Source organism: Aythya ferina (genome assembly GCF_964211825.1).
Source record: "Aythya ferina genome assembly, chromosome: 18".
NCBI classification, from domain to species: Eukaryota; Metazoa; Chordata; class Aves; order Anseriformes; family Anatidae; genus Aythya; species Aythya ferina.
The window spans coordinates 13,199,227-13,218,900 of record NC_140317.1 but is presented as its reverse complement, the minus strand read 5'-3'; the positions used below and the strand labels follow the sequence as shown (position 1 = coordinate 13,218,900).

Below are 19,674 nucleotides of genomic sequence, written 5' to 3'. Positions count from 1 at the left end.
GTGAAAGAATATGAACAGAGGAGGAAATTGTCTTGATTCAGACTGACAGTCTTAAGATTGGCATGTTGCCAATCAGGATTGCTGGGAAAAACACTACATCCTCTTAAAGAAACTTAAGGCAAAAGATCTCTTTATTTGTGAGGTTTTTTTTATTTTTATTCTGCTCTTTATTCTGTCACAGACGTGAGTCCTGACTCTCCTGACCATTACCTGGTTGGTCATTGCATTGATGGTAGAATCCTCTACCCAGCAACTGGGTACCTTGTGCTGGCTTGGCGATCTCTGGCACGGTCTCTTGGCATGGCCATGGAACAAACAGCTGTTATGTTTGAAGAAGTTACAATCCATCAGGCAACTATCCTTCCCAAAAAGGGTGAGTGAGTGGTACTGTCACAATTGCAACAATTAAAGGAGCGTAAGGAAAGAAATGCAAAGGGAAAGTGAGAGGAACTTGGGGGGGGGGGGGGGGGTGGAGAACGGGACAGGTAAGAGGGTAAGAGTGGGAGTGCAACATGTCTGTATGAAATTACTGATTGTTCAGTCAAGTAACACATACAGTCACCTTTACTCCATGTTGTGTGGAATGAGTCTGGAAATGATGCTGCAGAATGGAGGCAGTAACTGACCTTGCAGCCCTGTCTTCCTCAATGTTTCTTGCAGGATCAGTGCAGTTGGAAGTTCGAATCATGCCTGCTTCCCACTGCTTTGAAGTGTCAGGGAATGGGAATTTGGCTGTGAGTGGTAAGTGAATGAAGTGTGTGTGTGTGCCCTGACCTACTCAAATCCATTATGTATGAACACTGATGATTCTTATTCTTGCCACTGTGCCCATCAGGGAAGATTAACCTCCTAGAAAACGATGCTCTGAAGAACTTTCATAACCAGCTAGCTGCATTTCAGACTCACTTAGACACAAGCTCAAAGTCTGGCCTCTTGAAGGAAGACATTTACCAAGAGCTGCATCTTCGTGGATATAATTATGGACCAACTTTCCAGGGTGTTCTGGAATGCAACAGTGAAGGTGAATTTACTTTCTATAGAAGAATGATCAACGTGGTTATTGTAATGATGAATATTTTATCTTTTAGTTCACTTTGTATTAGTGGTCCACTTGACTATGCTTTGTGGAGTAATTATGCTTTTTAGTGTGGTAACAGAGAACATCTAAGTGTTCTAACAGGGCACTGGGAAAGCTGTTATGTCCAATGTAAAACTGATTACTGGAGTTAACAAGGGAAGCTGGGTGCATGCAACAGACTTTGTAGTTATGTAACGACTTCCCACATCTGCTGAATGACAAAATTACAGTGAGGTTTCCACTCTCTCTTCTTCTGCAGGAAGTGCAGGGAAAGTTCTGTGGAATGGAAACTGGGTGACCTTCCTTGACACCTTACTACACATGATAGTCTTAGCTGAGACTGGGCGCAGTCTACGCTTACCCACCAGGATTCGCTCAGTGTATATTGACCCAGTGCTGCATCCAGAGCATGTGTGCCAGTACCAGGACAATGTAGAAGGTAATGTCTTTTGTCTTTGGGCTTTTACAAGTTCCTTTGAGTGCTGTGTGTATGAATGTTTGACTTTCTTAGAAGTAGGATGGACTTTAGGGGCCTTCTTACTCTCCAAGTTATTCTACAGCACCCTTTGTAATGGTCTGATATAGCACTCACTGTTCATCTGATCACCTTGAACAAAATGCTTATAGAGTTTGATGCAAGCTTATGTTTGTTTCTTGTCTTTCAGCTTTAGATGTTGTTGTTGACCACTGTCTTAACAGCCTCAAAGCAGGAGGTGTTCAGATTAATGGTCTTCATGCTTCTGTGGCACCACGACGACAACAGGAACGAATCCCTCCCACCCTGGAAAAATACTGCTTTGTTCCCTATATTGAGAGTAACTGTTTGTCTTCCAGTGCCCAGCTTCGTGCCTATCTGGAGCACTGTAAAGGTAGAGTGGGGTTGGTTCGTTTTCACATTAGAGGAATCTTCCAGCTTGCCAGAACTGAAAGAAACTGTTCATACTACTTCAATCCTTAGAGCACTTAAGAAATTGAGTGTTGGTCTCTGTACAAAACTTCAGCAGGAGTCCTATGTCCACACACTTGTTAGAAGCTTAAAAACTACTTTTGCCTGAGGTACCTCAGGAACACAAGTAGGAGTAAAGCCAGCAGGTGGGGACATCTCCACTTCTTTAAGGGGCAGTGTGTCAAATAGCACAACCTTTCCTGTAAGCAGAGAGGCAGAAATCAGCTTCCTCATGGAGAAATCCAGTCTGCTTACTTCAAAAACTGATAAGAAAGCCTACTTCATCAAGTCTTTGGCTTTCTTAGCTTGCTTTGTTTTGTTTTTCCTGTGAACTGCCAAGATGGGGAAGGTAACATGTCTGCTCCCATTTATATGTGGGCACAAGAAAGTGTTTTAGTGAGATACGCTAAAGAAAGTTCACATTTGCCACAAGAATAGAATAAAAGCAGGTTAGACTATTGTGAAACCAGTAGCCTAGTTTAATGCTCTCTGGATGGAGAGACATCATCTGTGCCTAGCTCCTTGCCTTCTTGTATCTCTGTCAAAGGAGGCAGGGAGGAATTGAGTGCAAGTTTTCTTTATTTTGGGTTTGTGGGTTGTTTTTTGAGGTCTTTGCTATACCTTGAGATGTCATTTTTAATATTCTATGTTGGTAAAGTGACTTCATGCTCATCCTTTGATTTGGCAATAAGTTTTAAAGATTTTATTTCCTTTTTTTTCTTCAGTATATCCTCCTGTCCGGATACTGTGGCCAAAGTTTTTATTTGTAGTGGAATTATATTTATTTATTTATTTATTTTTGTTAATGCTGTTGCTGATCTCAGTCAAAATCAGCAATTTTCCATTCAATTGTAAAGTGAAAATCTTCTACTCACTTTTGTAGTTGTGGAAAAATACAACTTTCCTTGTCAACTCTCTAAAGCTCCTATCAATCACAGATTTTCTGTTAGTTGCCCTCTTTGAGTTGCAGCTTTACCCCGGGTAGTCTCGGTGGTTTATATTGTCTTGGCACAAGCCTTACTTGTTTTGAGGCTGCAGCTACTGTATAATCTGTAATTATGGGAAAGCACAGAATAATGCACTATGTCTTTGTGGCTAGGCTGATGATATAAGACTATGACTTGATCAGTGGTGATCACCTGGTATAGCAAATGAGGGAGGGGACAATCTCTTCAGAAAGAGGAAAAGAAAAATGTTTCGAAAATCTGACTCCTCCTTTCATTTTGTCTTCTACTCCATAGGTCTGATCAAGAACTTACAGGCTAAAGTGGCTGTGCATGGTGTCAAATTGATCATCCACGGCCTAGAAACTGCAGGGGCTGCTGCAGGGTCCTCACCCATGCAGAAGGGCCTGCAGCATATCCTTGCTGAAATCTGCCATCTGGAACTGAATGGAAACCTACATTCTGAGCTGGAACAGATAGTGACTCAAGAGAAAATGCACTTCCAGGATGACCCTCTTCTCAATGGCTTGCTAGATTCTTCAGAGTTGAAGACTTGCCTGGATGTGGCACTGGAGAACATGACCAGTCACAGGATGAAGATAGTGGAGGTTAGCTGGAAGCCTGGGATGAAATCATAGCTTGTGTTTCCATGCCTCCCAGTAACCTGATCACATACTTCTATTATTCCAGTTACAATTCTGAATATCATTCATATTTCAGCTTGGTTTTCCATTTCCAATTCCTTTCTTTTCTAACAGGCTCTTGCAGGAAATGGACATCTGTTCTCTCGTGTCACGAGTATTCTGAATACTCAACCCCTATTGCACCTGGACTACATTGCCACCGATTGCTCCCTTGAAGCTCTTTCAGCTAATGAAACAGAGCTACAAGATGCTGGAATTTCTTTTAGCCAGTGGGATCCATCTTACCCTCCTTCTGGAAACCTGACCAATGCTGACCTGGTGGTATACAACTGTTCAACAAATGTCCTAGGGAACACCACTAAAATTGTCTGTAATTTGGCAGCTGCAGTGAAAGAAGGAGGGTTTGTTTTGCTACACACCCTTCTTCAAGGAGAAACTCTTGGAGAAATTGTCAGCTTCCTTACAATCCCAGACCTACAGCAGAAGCATAGCTTCCTGTCTCAGGTAAATATCCTGGAAGGACAAATGTTTTCTCAGTGGTTAGTCTGGAGTCTGCTGCTTGCATATTTTCTAGTGGTGAATATTGAGTAGATGTTGATTTCCATTGAGGCTCTCTGTAAAAATATGTTTAAGGAATACTACTTCAGAAGAAAAGAGTTGTCAGTTGCCACAGATTAGATTGGAAGAGTAAACAACTAAGTCAATCGGGAATGCCTTTCTTTATGCATTAAAAATTAGTCATTGTCGTGCGTATATCTATATAATCTCTAGGAAGGCACTAGCCAGGACAACTCAGTTATAGCTAAAATAACATGATGCATTGTTGGGCTAGAGGGTACAGCTTTTTCACTGTAGGATCTTAAAAGGCTTCAGTGTCAGAATATCATTCCTCCAGCTCTAATATCGAAAAGGAAGTTAGACTGTACATAATAGTTAAGCACACACTTGCAGCCCGGAAGGCCAACTGTGCTGGGCTGCATTAAAAAAGGGGTGGCCAGCAGGGAGAGAGAGGTGATTGTCCACCTCTACTCTGGTCTTGCGAGACCCTACCTGGAATATTGCGTGCAGGCCTGGGGCCCCCAGCACACGAAGGATGTGGAGCACTTGGAATGAGTACAGAGGAGGGCCACTAAGATGATCAGAGGGCTAGAGCACCTCTTCTCTGAAGAAAGGTTGAGGGAAGCTTGTTCAGCTTAGAGAAGAGAAAGCTCCAGGGAGACCTCATTGCAGCCTTCCAGTACTTGAAGGAAGCATATAAACAGGAGGGGGAACTGCCCAGTGCTTCTGTCTGTCCAGAACATTATGCAAGGCCTCTTGTCCCTCAGGGGAGTCAACCACACTTCCCAGTTTAGTATCATCAGTAAACTTGCTGAGGATGCATTCAACCATTCAACTCCTGGATCCAAATTGCTGATGAAAATGTTGAACAGAACTGGCCCTGGAATCGAGCCCTGGGGAACACCACTATTGGCCAGTGGCCAGCCAGATGTAGCCCCACTCAATAAAATATGGAGGCAAGAATGGGTCTTAGAGTTATTACAATGTCCCTGTCCAGAAAACTTTCCATAGTCCTTGATATCACATACCACACTGTCAAAGCATCCTGCTGTTTTATGTAGCTTGTAGTCACCTTTATATGATTAAAATTGTAGAGCCTCAGTGCTCCTGCACATACCACGCATGTGTTTTCGTTCTCTTGTTTTTCTGAAGTGTTGTTCCGATGTAATTTAAGCAGATAGGTGCTCCTTCCCTGCTACAAGTTTGTTGCTTCCAGGCTTTTCCCTTCCCTCTCACAGGATTGAAGAATTTAGGTGATTTGTGGTTTCTTTTTGTGCTTCCTCTGTCCCACTTTTTCTATTGCAGATAGGGCTTACACAACCTAAATTAGTAATATATAAACTCAGTGTTTTCCCTTTTTGTTATTTTCTCTGCTGGGATTTGTACATTCTTTTTGTCCCTGAAGATGTGCCTTTCTTAGACTGCTGAAATTAAATTTTAGGCACATTCAAATCCTGTATGGGATGTGACAACATGGTTACTGCTGTTTTTTGCATATCTCATAGTATAGTAAGGCAAGTTGCCTAACCAGGGCTTTGTACTACTGCATTCAGAGGATATTTTAGGGATTTTAGGGAAGAAGGAATAGTCTAGACATGGATGAAATACTGCTACGTTAAACAAATATGTATTTATACTGAGACAGTACAGAGCTAACACCAAAATTTCCAGCAAAAGCAAGAAAACAGAGGACAGGGCCTATTGTTCCCAGTGAGGCAGTCTTCAGGGAGACTCAGCAAGGAGTATAGATGGTGGTTTGTAGTTTTAATTGATTTAAAAGAAACATCACAAACTTTAATTGTTGTTGTATGTGATTTGACAGGCACAATGGGAAGGCTTATTCAGCAAGGCCTCACTGAATGTGATTGCAATGAAGAGATCTTTCTTTGGCTCGGTTATTTTCCTGTGTCGCCGGCAATCCCCTGCCAAAACACCCATTTTTCTCCCAATAGATGAGACCCATTATAAGTGGGTTGAATCCTTAAAGGTGAGAATTCCTGTGTTTAGGACATTTGGCTTTCCAAATCATTACACTTTCTTAATGAGATATTTAGCAGTATTGGGGTTGTGGGGGGAAAAAAAAGAGTATGTATTTGTTCAGTTGCTTTTCTTAAAGTACAATTGATTCATCTCTGCCTTAAGGATACAAGGGGTGTTTCCTTTCTGAGGTTCCAGGCAAAACAGTCTGGGGTTTGTCTTGTAGGAGATCTTGGCCGACCAATCGGAGCAGCCTGTGTGGTTGACTGCCACCAGTTGTGGGAACTCAGGAATTTTGGGCATGGTGAACTGTCTTCGCCTGGAAGCAGAAGGCTACAGAATCAGGTACAAAAGCATGCCCTTGAGTCACAGTTGGAGAAGAGATGTTTTTCTCTTAGATTCTTTTCAGTCTTACACCAAAACTAACATAATGACAACTCTTGGCTTCTAGGTGTGTGTTCGTTTCCAACTTGAACCCTTCATCAGCTGTCCCATCCATTAGTCTTTCTTCTCTGGAGATGCAGGAGATTGTTCAGAGAGATCTGGTGATGAATGTGTATCGCGATGGAAAGTGGGGCTCCTTCAGGCATCTCCCATTGCAGCAAGGTAACTGCTTTGAGGTTTAAGGGTCACTTGTAGAGCTTAAAATAATAGAATATGAATGGACTTTCATAGACTATGAGTAGCTATTGTTCCCACATTTTTTCTTATTATTTAATAAGTGGATAATTTGGAATTCTTCCTTTCTAGCTCAGACTGAATAGTAGCATGCTCTGGTACCAGGAAGAAGGATAAAGTATTTAGGGTATAGGCAGAATTGCAGGGTAAGTAAGAGCTTTGTGGGGAGAGCAAATAGAGGAAAAGGCAGCAATTACACATGGAGTTTACTCACTCTGGAAAGTGTGTTAATGTGTATAAAGTTATAAAGTTAATCTGTTCTTCCTTCTGCAGGACAACCTCAGGAGTTGACAGAATATGCCTACGTCAATGCGTTGACACGTGGAGATCTCTCATCCCTTCATTGGATTGTTTCCCCCCTTCAGCACTTCTACACAACTAATCCAGATGTTCAGCTCTGTAAAGTCTATTATGCATCTCTTAATTTCCGGGACATTATGCTGGCCACAGGAAAGCTTTCTCCAGATGCTATCCCTGGTAAGCTAAAATTACACTAGAAGAAAAAATATTCATATATTACTATGATAGAATTTATTCACATAACTTCATTAATTTTATTTATGCAACGGATAAAGTATGTATCAACTTTTGTTTAGCAAGAAAGTACACTTTTGAAAAGGAAGTATAGCCATACTTCAGGACTATGCACCAAAAACTTGCATGTTCTACTTCCACTTATAGCCCCATTTTTCACACGGCAGAATTGGTAAAATGCTGTGAAGGAAACATTAGCCCCATCGCATAGATACCAAGCATGAGGTGAAATTTTGGAGGTTCCAGAGATGGGTAAGGTACATACCAAGTTGAGAATGTTGAAGTTTCATGCTGCCATACTGCTGGCCATGTTTTGCTTTTAGGGGAGAAAAACACAAGGTGAGGTATCTGCTGTATATGAAATGTAGATTATCATCTTGCGTGGTAGGGAGTTAAGGATTAATGTAATGTCTGTGAAATGGTTTTGAAGCTTCATTTAAACAAAGTAAAAAATATGTTTGGAGACTTTTATGAGTGACTTTGACTAGGGCTGTGTTTTCCTTCGTGACTGAAATTAGTCTCTTCCTAAAGTGTGTGTTCACAGAAACAAAGGTTTAGCAGTAAACCTGTTTTCTCTGTAATCACCCTTTCTAGTTTATGTATCGTTCTTATTTACTGAGCAAAAAAAGGGTCATTGAAACAGGATGTTTCAGTGAAGCTTCTCAGATGCAAGCTGGAAACTAAAGCAATATGATCGAGGACAGAGAGTGAAATTTAATGAGACCATGTTGTTTTCTGCTATTCTTGTTCTTAAGAATGAGAGATTAACTGTGGTGGCTTATGTACTGAGTACATAATAGACAAATCTTAGCATTTTTTCTGTCTCTAGGGTTCCAGCTTTCAGGGAGTACTATTTCAGTAAATTCTCTACGAAAAGATTTTAAAAGAGAAGTTTTCATTTGTAAAAGATGTTTACCTTCTTTCAGGTAACTGGGCTTCACAGCAGTGCATGCTGGGCATGGAGTTCTCAGGACGGGACATGGCTGGAAGAAGGGTGATGGGATTGGTGTCAGCAAAAGGGCTGGCAACAGTGGTAGACTGTAACAAGAGGTTTCTATGGGAAGTCCCTAAAAACTGGTAGGTCATCTTATGTTTTCTGTTTCATGTATGTGGGTAAGATTTGCCTTGCTGCCTGAGGCTAATGACAACCCTGATCTGACCACAGGACTGCATAATAAGTAGATTCTACTCCGGGAAATGATAATAGAGGTATAGTCTCCTGAGTAGGATTTGGCTCAGTCATCTGATTTGCTGCAGGAGCTGAGCATTGTGGGTTTTTTGTTTGTTTTTGTTTTGTTTTTCTGCAGTGGTTTGTACTAGTTTTTCATCTCTTCCTTGGTCTTTTAGCTCCTTATGTTTTGGTATATGCAAAGGTTTTTGGTGTTGATTATGTTACTGGTGAGTTACTGAAATACTTCTGTAGAATAATAAAGCCCTTAGCTGTGCTTGGCCACTGTGGTAATCTACCGTATTGTTGAGAACCGTTTATACTCTTCGGTCTATCTTGGCAGTTTAACCTTCCTATTGCTGAAAAGCAAACTTCATCAGGAGAATCTGGGAGGCTTCCAAGGGTAAAGATCTCTTCTCCCCTTCACTTTGCTTCTTAGGACTCTGGAAGAAGCAGCTTCGGTGCCTGTGGTTTATGCCACTGCTTATTACGCCTTGGTGGTTCGAGGTGGTATGAAGAAGGGTGAGAGTATCCTTATTCACTCTGGCTCAGGAGGTGTGGGCCAAGCAGCCATTGCCATTGCCCTGAGCATGGGCTGCCGTGTGTTTACTACTGTAGGTGGGTACTGAGAATCCAGTTTTATTAAATGTATATGTGTGTGTATGTACACTCCTACATATTTTTTGTTATATGTGTACACACTTATATTTACGTACACATTTTTTTCTCCCAAGCATGATCTACTGCTACCTTGACCTAGTTTCTAGTCTGAGGAAGGGATACATAGCAAAACCAACTACTGACTATATGCTAGAAATTTTCACAGCACAGAAAAATTGTCTACCTTCTGTATATTATGTAATTCAGAAGTATGGGAGAACAAAATTGCTTCGTTTTAAATTCAGTGATGTGATCAAAGAATGTCTATTGTAAGGCTTCATCTATTTCTGGTCATTTCTGTGTCCCATAAATGAGTAGTCTCTGTCCTAACATTTGACACCGTGAGAGCCTGAGAGCTTTGAACCACCTGCTTGGTGGCTGCTTAGACTGCAAATCTTTTCTTGAGACCTCAAAGATAAAAATGGATTGTTTTCATCACTAAAGAATTAACATAAAAGTACTGACATCATTCAGTCATCTACTTCTCTTGTACTTCTAGGCTCTGCTGAGAAACGCCAATACCTCCAAGCAAGGTTCCCACAGCTGGATGCTAATAGCTTTGCCAGCTCCCGAAATACTACCTTTGAGCAACATGTATTACGAGTTACCAACGGAAAAGGTTTGAACTCAAAATTATTTTTCCTTCTTTAGTTAGCTGTGCCACATTAAATAGTTGCACTTTCTGAAGACAAAAGGGATCACTATAAAACAGGGGTAGGCTCTCCACAGAGTTGAGTTTAATGATGTTGCTTCTTCTTTCATTGCAGGTGTCAACCTTGTGCTGAATTCCTTGGCAGAAGAAAAGCTCCAAGCCAGTTTGCGTTGTCTTGCTCAACATGGGCGCTTTTTGGAAATAGGCAAATTTGATCTATCTAACAACAGTCAACTTGGTAAGATGAGGCATCAGGAAATACCTTTTGTTACGTTTAAGCAAGCATGACAGCACAACCTACTTACTATCGTAATGCAGGCTAATCTTCAAATTTAGAAATAGCTTTTTAGCTGAAACATTTATTTCATAAATAGGAATTTTGCCTTGGCTTTACAAGCCATATGTTAAATACATCACTGCAAAATTTGCATTGCTTCTATCACTAACAATTTCTCTAGCCTTTTCCATGAATACCTTATTGGAGAAGCATTCAGCATTTTTCTAGAAGCCTTCATAAAACATGCAAAATAAGTGAGTGATCTTTCCTGAAGTGTTTCTTTATAATCAATGTAGGATGTGTTGCCCACAAAGAGTTTGGCTTGGAAGGTATTAAGAAGCAGCTTTTGCTTCACATGACACAGTTTACCAGTTTACCACTGTCTCTTAGTTTTTAAATTTCTTAGATCTGTTAGACAAGATTTATAAACTTATTGGGATGAAACGTGTCTATTTGTAGTAGATTAGTGCACTGTAGAAGTAGCAAATCATAGAATCACAGAACCATAGAACGGTTTGGGTAAGAAGGGACCTTAAAGATAATGGAGTTCCAATCACCCTGTCATGGTTAGGGGCACCTTCCACTAGATGAGGTTGTCAAAACCCTGTCCAAGCTAGCCATGAACACTTCAGGGATGGGGCATCCACAGCTTCTCTGGGCAATCTGTTCCAGTACCTCAGCACCCCCATAGTGAAGAATTTCTTCGTAATATCTAAACTAAAGCCTACTCTCTTTTTGTTGAAAGCCATTACCCCTTGTGCTGTTACTACATTCCCTGATAAAGAGTCTCTTTCCAGCTTTCCTGTAGTCCCCCATTAGGTACTGGAAAGCCACTATAGGGTCTCCCCAGAGCCTTCTCTTCTCCAGGCTGAACAATCCCAACTCTCTCAGCCTGTCCTCATAAGAGGGGTGTTTTAGCCCTTTGATCATACTCATGGCCCTCTTCTGGACCTCCACCAGCACATCCATTTCCTTCTTATGTTGGGAGCTCCAGAGCTGAACACAGTGCTCCAGCTGGGGTCTCAAGAGATTGGAACAGAGAGGGAGAATCACCTCCTTTGATCTGCTAGCCATGCTTCTTGTGATACAGCTCAGGATATGGTTAGCTGTCAACAGTACATGTCAACAGTACAACTGCAGGAGTACATTGCTGGCTGATACTGAGTTTTTCATCAACCAGCACCCCCAGGTCCTTCTTCCCAGGGCTGCTCTCCATTCACCACCCATCCCTTCCCTCCAGCATGTTGACCACACCACACATGAAGTGCATATCTACACAAGATGAAGTTTTGCCCTCTGTTCTGGGTAAACTTGATCATTTGTAGAATGAAAGTAATTGGATTTTTCTTTCAGAAAATTACAAATAACTTGATCTGAGGGAACTTTATTTTGTTGTTTCACTACATATCTGCACCATTTTGATGGCGAAGGGGCAAGATGGATCCATTTCTCTTGGACCAAAAAACAAATTCAAATATTGCAATGTGATGTGTTAGTGAAAAGTGACCAGAATGTTCTCTTGGAGAACAATTGCATATAACAAGTGTTGACAGTATACTTTTTAATTCTAACTAAATTTCAAAAGACTATAGCATCAGTGAAAGCTTTGTATGGAGAAGAGTTTCCTGCTGGAGAAGGACGGGATGTATATGGGATTCCAGTTCCTCTGTGACTTCTGACTCAGATGGCACTATACACAAAACGTCTTTTTTAATATCAGACTGACCATGTATTAGCTTGTTATTTTGAAACTGTTTTTATAGGTGGGGTTTCTGTTAAACTGGTCTACTTGTAATATTACAACCTAATTAATATAGCTTTAAAAGAGTATATGCAAGAATGTGTTTTGAAAAACATGGGATTCTAGCAACTAATGACTGCTTTACTCTTCAGTTTTACACTACCAAGCTACACAAAAACATTTGTGAAGCAGAAGATAGACTCCATTTTAAAATGGCAGCAGCATCAGGTAATAACAAAGTTGCTTTTTCCAGGAATGGCTCTTTTCCTCAAGAATGTGTCATTTCATGGGATCCTACTGGATTCAATCTTTGGAGAAGCAAACGAAGAGTGGGAAGTAGTATCAAAGCTGTTGACAAAAGGCATAGAAAATGGTGTGGTAAAGCCCCTGAGAAGTACAGTCTTCAACAAAGACGAGGTAGAAGCTGCCTTCAGGTTCATGGCACAGGGAAAACACATTGGCAAAGTTATGATAAAGGTAAGGGCGTAATAATTTTTTTGATTCTCTGTTGCATCTGTAATCCTCTGTAGGTACTATATGGGATATTCTGATCCAGTTTGACTTGAAGTTGTGTAACCAAAACAGCACAGGTTTACAGCTTTTGCTACTGACACTAGAATGTATGTAACGTTGTCAAGTCTGTCACTCAGTCTACAAGTTTGACTCCCAGTTGATAGGAGGAGCATAACTGTATGTGGAAAGACAGGAAATGTTTGTGTATCCAAACTTAACTTGGTTTTTGGTGGTTTTATTTGGTTTTGTTTTGCTGTGGAAGGTCCAAGAAGAGGAGAAGCAATATCCTTTAAGAAGGTCTGAACCAGTCAAACTCTCTGCCATCTCCCGAACTTCCTGTCCACCGACCAAGTCTTACATCATCACAGGGGGCCTAGGAGGATTTGGGCTTGAGTTGGCACAGTGGCTAATTGAGAGAGGAGCACAGAAGCTTGTCCTGACATCTCGTTCTGGCATACGAACTGGTAAGCAAAAACCATAAAGGATGGGGAACGTAACTGCCTTTCAGCTGACCTCAGTTTATTGTTACATTCCATTTTAAGTGTCTTATCAACAAATAGGAATGTCTTGATCACTCTTTTCCCTCCTCTCATGTGTATATTCTCTCACTTTCAAGAAGCTGTCATCCCCTTCATTCTAAAGGAAGAAGTATCTTTTAAGTCTGCCTCTTTTTTTACTACTGCTTCTTTCTTCTTTTGTATACTTCTTAATTCTATCAATCCATGTTTGCCTTCTTCTTCCTTACCCAGGATTTTTTCTGTAGCTTTTACCCTTACCCCCTCTATAATGTCTGTATCCAGCTACCTCGTTGCCTTGTCCAATAGCTGTAGCATGGTGGCTTGCATGCCACAAGAAAAGACCTGTAAACACCTTACTAAAGATACTCTATATCTCAAGTTCTCAGTGTGGATGCTTGCTTCTGCTCCTTCAGATAACTCATCTAGAAAGATGTGCCCTACTGTCTGGTAACACCAGTTAGTTTTATTACTCAGTTTTGAGCCATTAGGTTGATTACAGTCTCAGTACCAAGATTTCTTATCAGTGGTAGTCTTAAATGTTTCCTTATACAAATTCAGCCATAACTTCTTTCTGTGTTTACAGCTTTCTTCTTTCTATTGGCAAGTTAACAATGCAAACTTATGCAAACATACAGATCAAATCCTTTTGTACTTTTCAAGTTTTGGTTGTGCCACTACTGATGGTTGTCTTGCTCTAATCTAGCCACTCTACTGTCTCATTATGCAAATTCTTAGGTTTATTTCACTTCAGTGTTGCACCCTATCCTCCAAATGTTCTTCCAAATCCCTTGTCCACATTTTGATCTGTTTAGGATACTTCTGAAACTCAAGTGATTTCTATCTACTATTCAGGTTTTGTTCAGTTTTCCTTTTGTAGCTTAATTGGGACTTATTTAGCTATTCGGTCCCTATCTAGTCAGAAAATTGTAGGAAGCCCACTAATAAAAGCTTAATGGTCTGAATGCTTCATCGTAGACATTGTTCACTGTGGCTTTGTTTTTTTTTTGGTAGGCTACCAGGCTAAATGTGTTAGAGAATGGAAGGCACTGGGAATCCAAGTGTTGGTATCTACTAGTGATATTGGAACACTAGAAGGAACACAGCTATTGATAGAAGAAGCTTTGCGGCTTGGACCAGTTGGGGGCATCTTTAATTTGGCTGTGGTAAGTGCCAAAAATAATTAGGACTTTTAAGAGACAGCAGCCATTAAAGTGGCTTTTGTACTGAGGGCAGTTCAGGTTTTAGATTATCTCTTTGTGTTTCAAAGAGCACTTTGGCCCTTCCTTACCTGATGAATAAATAAAGGCTGATGGGTCTGACCCCTTGACCTGGGAAGCAGCAGTATGCAGCCAGCCAGCTTAGTTCTTTGATCAGATGAATATTGCCCATAACTCCTGGGGACAAGAAAAACACTATGCAGAACTTGATAGTTGAAGACTGCAGTGGCAATGCTGAAAAGAGTAGACTTAACACAAACTATGTTGGCTTTGTTGTAATTTGAGGAGATCTAGGCTACATCTGTGTTGTAAAGTTACAGAAATCCATTGTGTAGTGATATCCTTTCGTATCTCAAAAAACATGGCAAATTTAAACTGGAGATTATACTGATTTTTTGTTTTGTTTTTGTTTTAAACCCTTCCAATAGGTCCTTAGAGATGCCATGATTGAAAATCAGACCCCAGAATTATTCTGGGAGGTCAACAAGGCCAAGTATTCGGGCACCCTTCATCTGGACTGGTATGTATCTGTAGAAGGGATAAATATGAACTAGTTTTATGGTTACAGAATTGATCAAACTTAGTCATTTTAGTCTTACATTAGCCTTCCACAGCAACACATAGTTAGCAGGCTTTTCTGATGGGTTTCTTTGTCTCCTTCTCCATTCCAAGGGTGACTCGTAAGAAGTGCCCAGATCTGGACTATTTTGTTGTGTTTTCCTCTGTAAGCTGTGGAAGAGGAAATGCTGGGCAAAGTAATTATGGTTTTGCCAATTCTGCCATGGAGCGCATCTGTGAGCAGCGACATCATGATGGACTCCCAGGTAAGATGACTATTTATTGCCCAGAAAAATCTATCCCATCAAACATCCAGAGGAGAACCAATTCACCAGAAATTTGTACACTTGTCTCTAGGATGATAATGAATGTTGAAGACTACTTCCCATCCTAGCTGTTAACCTTAGTCGTTCATGCGTGAATGAACACTGACTGTTTAACAGTACAAAGGAAATGCAGGCATTTGCTTAAGCTGTTTTTAACTCCCTTTTGTTGCTGCCATGTGTTTTAGTTAGTTGCCTAGTGTGTTCTTCCTTCTGATTTTTTTCCTACAGGCCTGGCAATCCAATGGGGAGCCATTGGTGATGTGGGTATCCTGAAGACAGTGGGAAACACAGATGTTGTGATTGGGGGAACCATTCCCCAGCAAATCAGCTCATGCCTGGAGGTGCTTGATACCTTCCTGAATCAATCTCATCCTGTCATGTCCAGTTTTGTCCTAGCAGAGAAGGTCTCTGTGAAAAGCGAAGGAAGCAATCAACGGGATCTTGTAGAAGCTGTTGCTCACATCATTGGTAAATGCAAAGCCTAGCGATTGCATAGTTGGAGTTGATTTTTCTAGAAGTGGTATTTCTCCGGTATGTTCTGAGGGGAATATTGTTTTTCAACTGCTGTTTGGAGGAAAGCAGGGGCTGATGTAAAGTACCTCATCCTCTGATTGCTTCTAGAAGCATCCTTTGCTGAAGCAGACATGGGGATACTGTTCATACGGTTAGTTCCACAGCAGTTTGCATGAGAACCTGAGAACAGCATGATGGGGTGAAACTGGAGGTGCATCTGGTCCAGTATTTTGTGTCCAATAGCGCCCAAAAGCTTGATTCCCTCCTGCTGCCACCCAGCTATGACTGGGCAGCAGCCAGTGACTTCTGGTCCGCTTTCAGAGGGGTGGGTGGTTTTTAGAGTGGTCTGTTTAGTGCAATGCTATGCACCTCTGATTCCCCATCTGCCCTTTATTTAAAAAAATGTATTTTTATTCATCTTTTCCACTTAACTTTTATTTAATTTATTGTCCTTTGGAGTCAGCTGTTTTTCTCTTATTGTTTCTTTTCTTTTAGTCCTCTCCCTTTTGGAGAGAGCTTCAGGGTTTTGTTAGGGCTGGCCTAACATGACATCCCAAATGGAGAAACCAATAGGAACAGTGTGCAACGTCCATTTTCCCTTATCCTGCCAGGTCTCTAGAGCAAGCACTGCTGGGCAGTGTCTACATGTCAACACTTTTGGAACGCAGTTGTGCTGTTGCAGGTGCTCTGTTCAGCATCTCCCTGTGATTGCTGTGGTGTGGGCGTGTTGTGCTAGTGGTGTTTCTAGGGAGTGGACTGGGGGATTATTTGTTTGTCTTTAAGTTGCTCCTTCTCTTTCATTGTCTCCAACAATACAGTTTGTTGAGTGTGTGCTTATCTCCCATAGTGTGTTTCTGTACACGTGCACGCTTATTTCAGTCCCTTGGGTTTTGTTTAGAGTGGACTGGTGCCTTTCTCCAAGTGGAGAATCAATAGGAACGGCCTCCAAGGGGAAAATTCTGGGAGCAGATATATGATTAATGCCTTGAGTGCTACTCCAGATTTGAAAACACTCAGCTTGGGAATTCCCCACGCTGCAAAAAGTGGCTTTTATGTTCTTAGTAATTAACTTGTAGTGTATTCTCTTATCAGCTCTGTGTGATCCCATGTGAACCATAGCTGAACTATGTGTTATAAGAAGTGCAATGTCTGTCTGTTTTGAACCTGCTTCCTTTTACCACAGTGTCCCCTGTTCTTGCGTTGAAAGTGAATAATCTCTGCCAATTCTACTATGTCCCACTTCAGTTGTCTCCCTTCCAAACAGAAGTGTATACCGATCTTTTCTTTCCTAACAAAAGAGGCACTCAAATTAGACAGTCTCCTGAGGGTTACTTAAAGAATTGTGTCTAGTAACTAACACCAAATTTGATTGCAGAAAACATTCATGGCTTTTAGAAGTTATATGAAATGTATGGGAGTGTCTGGGAAATTGTACCCACTGTAGGGTTTGTTTGGAAGGAGAGAGTGGCTGAAGATGATGAAGGGAGAAATAAGTGAGAAGCCTAAGGATGGAAACATGGGTCAGGATAAGGTGGAGCAGGAGAGGAAAAACTATGGGTACAGGTGTTATTATGAAAAGCCTTTTTCAGGTAAGGAAAGGATGAGAGATGTGAACAGTGCAAAACTGATGGGGAAGAGGGAATTAAGACTGGAAGAAAAGTCAGTTTTTCTAATGTGATAAGCATCAAGTGTTGCAATAAGCCATCATTGCCACTGCTAACTGTTTCAATCTCATCTCGTGACCTAGGATTGTGTTAGGCCTAAGACTGTGGTTTCAGTTACAGTCTTCAGTATGTGAAATTTCTCTAGGTAGCTGCTCTAAACTTTGTATAGAGCTGAAACGCTAATGTTCATAGCTATGTAGCTGGGACTAATGTATTCCCTGTCATAAAGTTCTGTACATTTAACACGTACCCTAAAGACTGGATCCTATATGACCAGATGTGGGTTGTAGAAGTAATTTTTGAAAGCATTAGATGATCCTGAGTGGTAAATTCTGCTCTGTAGCTGAAGTTTATTCAGGTTTGAAGAAAAACAGAAAAGCTGAGAAGAGAGGCCTAGAGCTGAAAAGAAATTGATCTTTCACTTGTCTGCTGTTTTTTTCCTCAGGTGTCCGAGACGTGAGTAGTCTGAATGCTGACAGCACATTAGCAGACTTGGGCCTGGATTCCTTGATGGGTGTGGAGGTGCGCCAGACACTGGAGAGAGACTACGACATCATTATGACCATGAGAGAAATCCGACTCCTTACAATCAACAAACTTCGTGAACTTTCCTCCAAGTCTGGGACAGCAGAGGGTATAGTGCCTGAATTAGGGTTGCTACCAGTCATCTGAGTACAAATAACTAAGCACTCAACCCATTGTTTTCATCTCTGGTGACATAAGCCACTATCAAGCCATGAAATAAGATTATTATAGCTGAAAAGCTTTTATTTGACAGACATATTGGTAAAATGCACTGACATTGGATTAGGTCTACCAGTTCCAGGGGAAGAGCATAAGAGATTGTGAAAGCTGTCTTGCTGCCTGGATAGTATCTGCCTAAATGGATACTCTTAAGCAGCTGTATGTGTGTATCTGTAGGAATAAACGACATAACATCATGTTTACTGTAAGCTAAAAGCATATACAGTTGCCACGGAGCACATGATGGTAGAAAGATCCTTATGTCTGTGCCTTGGTTTTGTGAGCCAATGGGCTAATTTGGGCAACCATGAGCACCTCTTTTAGGGTTATGGTACAAGACCAAGACTCTGATCCTGTATCTAACTGTGTTTTTCTGGTGTGCTTTCCTTCAAAGAGCTGAAACCATCCCAACTGTTGAAGACAGGCCCAGGCGAGCCTCCAAAATTAGATTTGAACAACTTGCTGGTGAATCCAGAAGGGCCAACGATTACCCGTCTCAATGATGTTCAGAGCACAGAGCGCCCTCTTTTCCTTGTTCACCCCATTGAGGGATCCATTGCAGTTTTCTACACTCTCGCTTCCAGACTTCATATGCCGTGCTATGGGCTCCAGTGCACAAAAGGTATCTCAGTTCTTCAGTATCTTGAATTTGTAAATCTAACGTTTTGAACTTCAGTTCCCTTGTAGAAGGAGTTTTGTTTCTGGACACTTAAACTCAGAGGATCAAGCATCAGTACCTACAGTCCACACAAGGTTGTGTCTAACAACCCCAGATAATGAGAAGTATTAGATTAGATTGAAAAGCTTGTGCATGGGGAAAATGGAAAAATTAGATATTTCATTGAGTCCCTGCCAGCAGGTAAACATGTGGGAGAAAAACGAGGTTTAGTGTTCTACCTGTCTTTGGAAACTAGAAGCATTGTTGTTCCTTGTCCGTAATATAGTTTGTTCACTGTGATTTAGAAGATTACCTTTAAAATAATGTGGATGTTTCTAATGAGGTTGTTTCTATGTTCATGAAAACATAATTGTCTCTGCTAATGTCTGTTTCACCTGACTGTTTCTAACTTGCTTTCATGTTCTAGCTGCTCCGTTGGACAGCATACAGAGTCTGGCATCCTATTACATTGACTGTATGAAGCAGATACAGCCTGAAGGACCTTACCGCATTGCTGGATACTCTTTTGGTGCCTGTGTAGCTTTTGAAATGTGCTCCCAGCTGCAAGGACAACAAAATGCCTCCCATGCACTCAACAGTCTATTCCTCTTTGATGGGTCTCATTCCTTTGTGGCAGCTTACACTCAGGTAAGAAATGCAAAGAAAATTTTCAGTGTGGAAACCATCATCTGTCGTCAGGGAGGATTGGATACTTACTGGGAGCTTAATATTCTAGATATGAACTATCTGAAAAGCTGAGACTTTTCTTGCTGGAGAAGTTGGGACAGAGCTATAGATAGTGGATGCTTAAGGATGGCTAAAGAGTGGAAGCATGTGGGGGGTGGTCTTCAATAACTGGCTAGGGCTGACCCACAAATGCTGCTCTTGCCATGGTAAATCATAATATTAGTATGGAGCCCTCAAGACAAGATCCTAATGTAGGGGTGCTAGGAAACCCTCCTTAAGCCTTCCTTTCCATTTTAATTGTGCTTTCTAGGAGATCCTAGAAAGATCCTAGATTCTTGGTAATTGCCACCTGTAGATGTGCTTTCTATTCTGTCCTCAAGGTATCTTTCCTGTGTACCAAGCTTAGGTTTCACTTTTTT

At 41.2% G+C, this 19,674-nt stretch overlaps 1 protein-coding gene across 1 annotated transcript in view; it reads left to right on the top strand.

Moving 5' to 3' along the window:
- FASN (fatty acid synthase) overlaps positions 1–19,674 on the top strand; it is a 46,689-nt gene that overhangs the window by 22,224 nt on the left and 4,791 nt on the right. The window contains exons 17-40 of the mRNA XM_084492480.1: positions 182–373; positions 661–741; positions 836–1,021; positions 1,338–1,517; positions 1,744–1,947; positions 3,266–3,576; positions 3,727–4,116; positions 5,993–6,157; positions 6,374–6,492; positions 6,599–6,753; positions 7,099–7,302; positions 8,286–8,436; positions 8,967–9,145; positions 9,687–9,806; positions 9,955–10,077; positions 12,111–12,334; positions 12,633–12,834; positions 13,900–14,051; positions 14,534–14,625; positions 14,778–14,929; positions 15,218–15,457; positions 17,612–17,800; positions 18,305–18,532; positions 18,996–19,216. Of these exons, the coding sequence (XP_084348606.1) occupies positions 182–373; positions 661–741; positions 836–1,021; positions 1,338–1,517; positions 1,744–1,947; positions 3,266–3,576; positions 3,727–4,116; positions 5,993–6,157; positions 6,374–6,492; positions 6,599–6,753; positions 7,099–7,302; positions 8,286–8,436; positions 8,967–9,145; positions 9,687–9,806; positions 9,955–10,077; positions 12,111–12,334; positions 12,633–12,834; positions 13,900–14,051; positions 14,534–14,625; positions 14,778–14,929; positions 15,218–15,457; positions 17,612–17,800; positions 18,305–18,532; positions 18,996–19,216 (4,460 nt within the window). The remainder of the gene's footprint in view (positions 1–181; positions 374–660; positions 742–835; positions 1,022–1,337; positions 1,518–1,743; positions 1,948–3,265; positions 3,577–3,726; positions 4,117–5,992; positions 6,158–6,373; positions 6,493–6,598; positions 6,754–7,098; positions 7,303–8,285; positions 8,437–8,966; positions 9,146–9,686; positions 9,807–9,954; positions 10,078–12,110; positions 12,335–12,632; positions 12,835–13,899; positions 14,052–14,533; positions 14,626–14,777; positions 14,930–15,217; positions 15,458–17,611; positions 17,801–18,304; positions 18,533–18,995; positions 19,217–19,674) is intronic.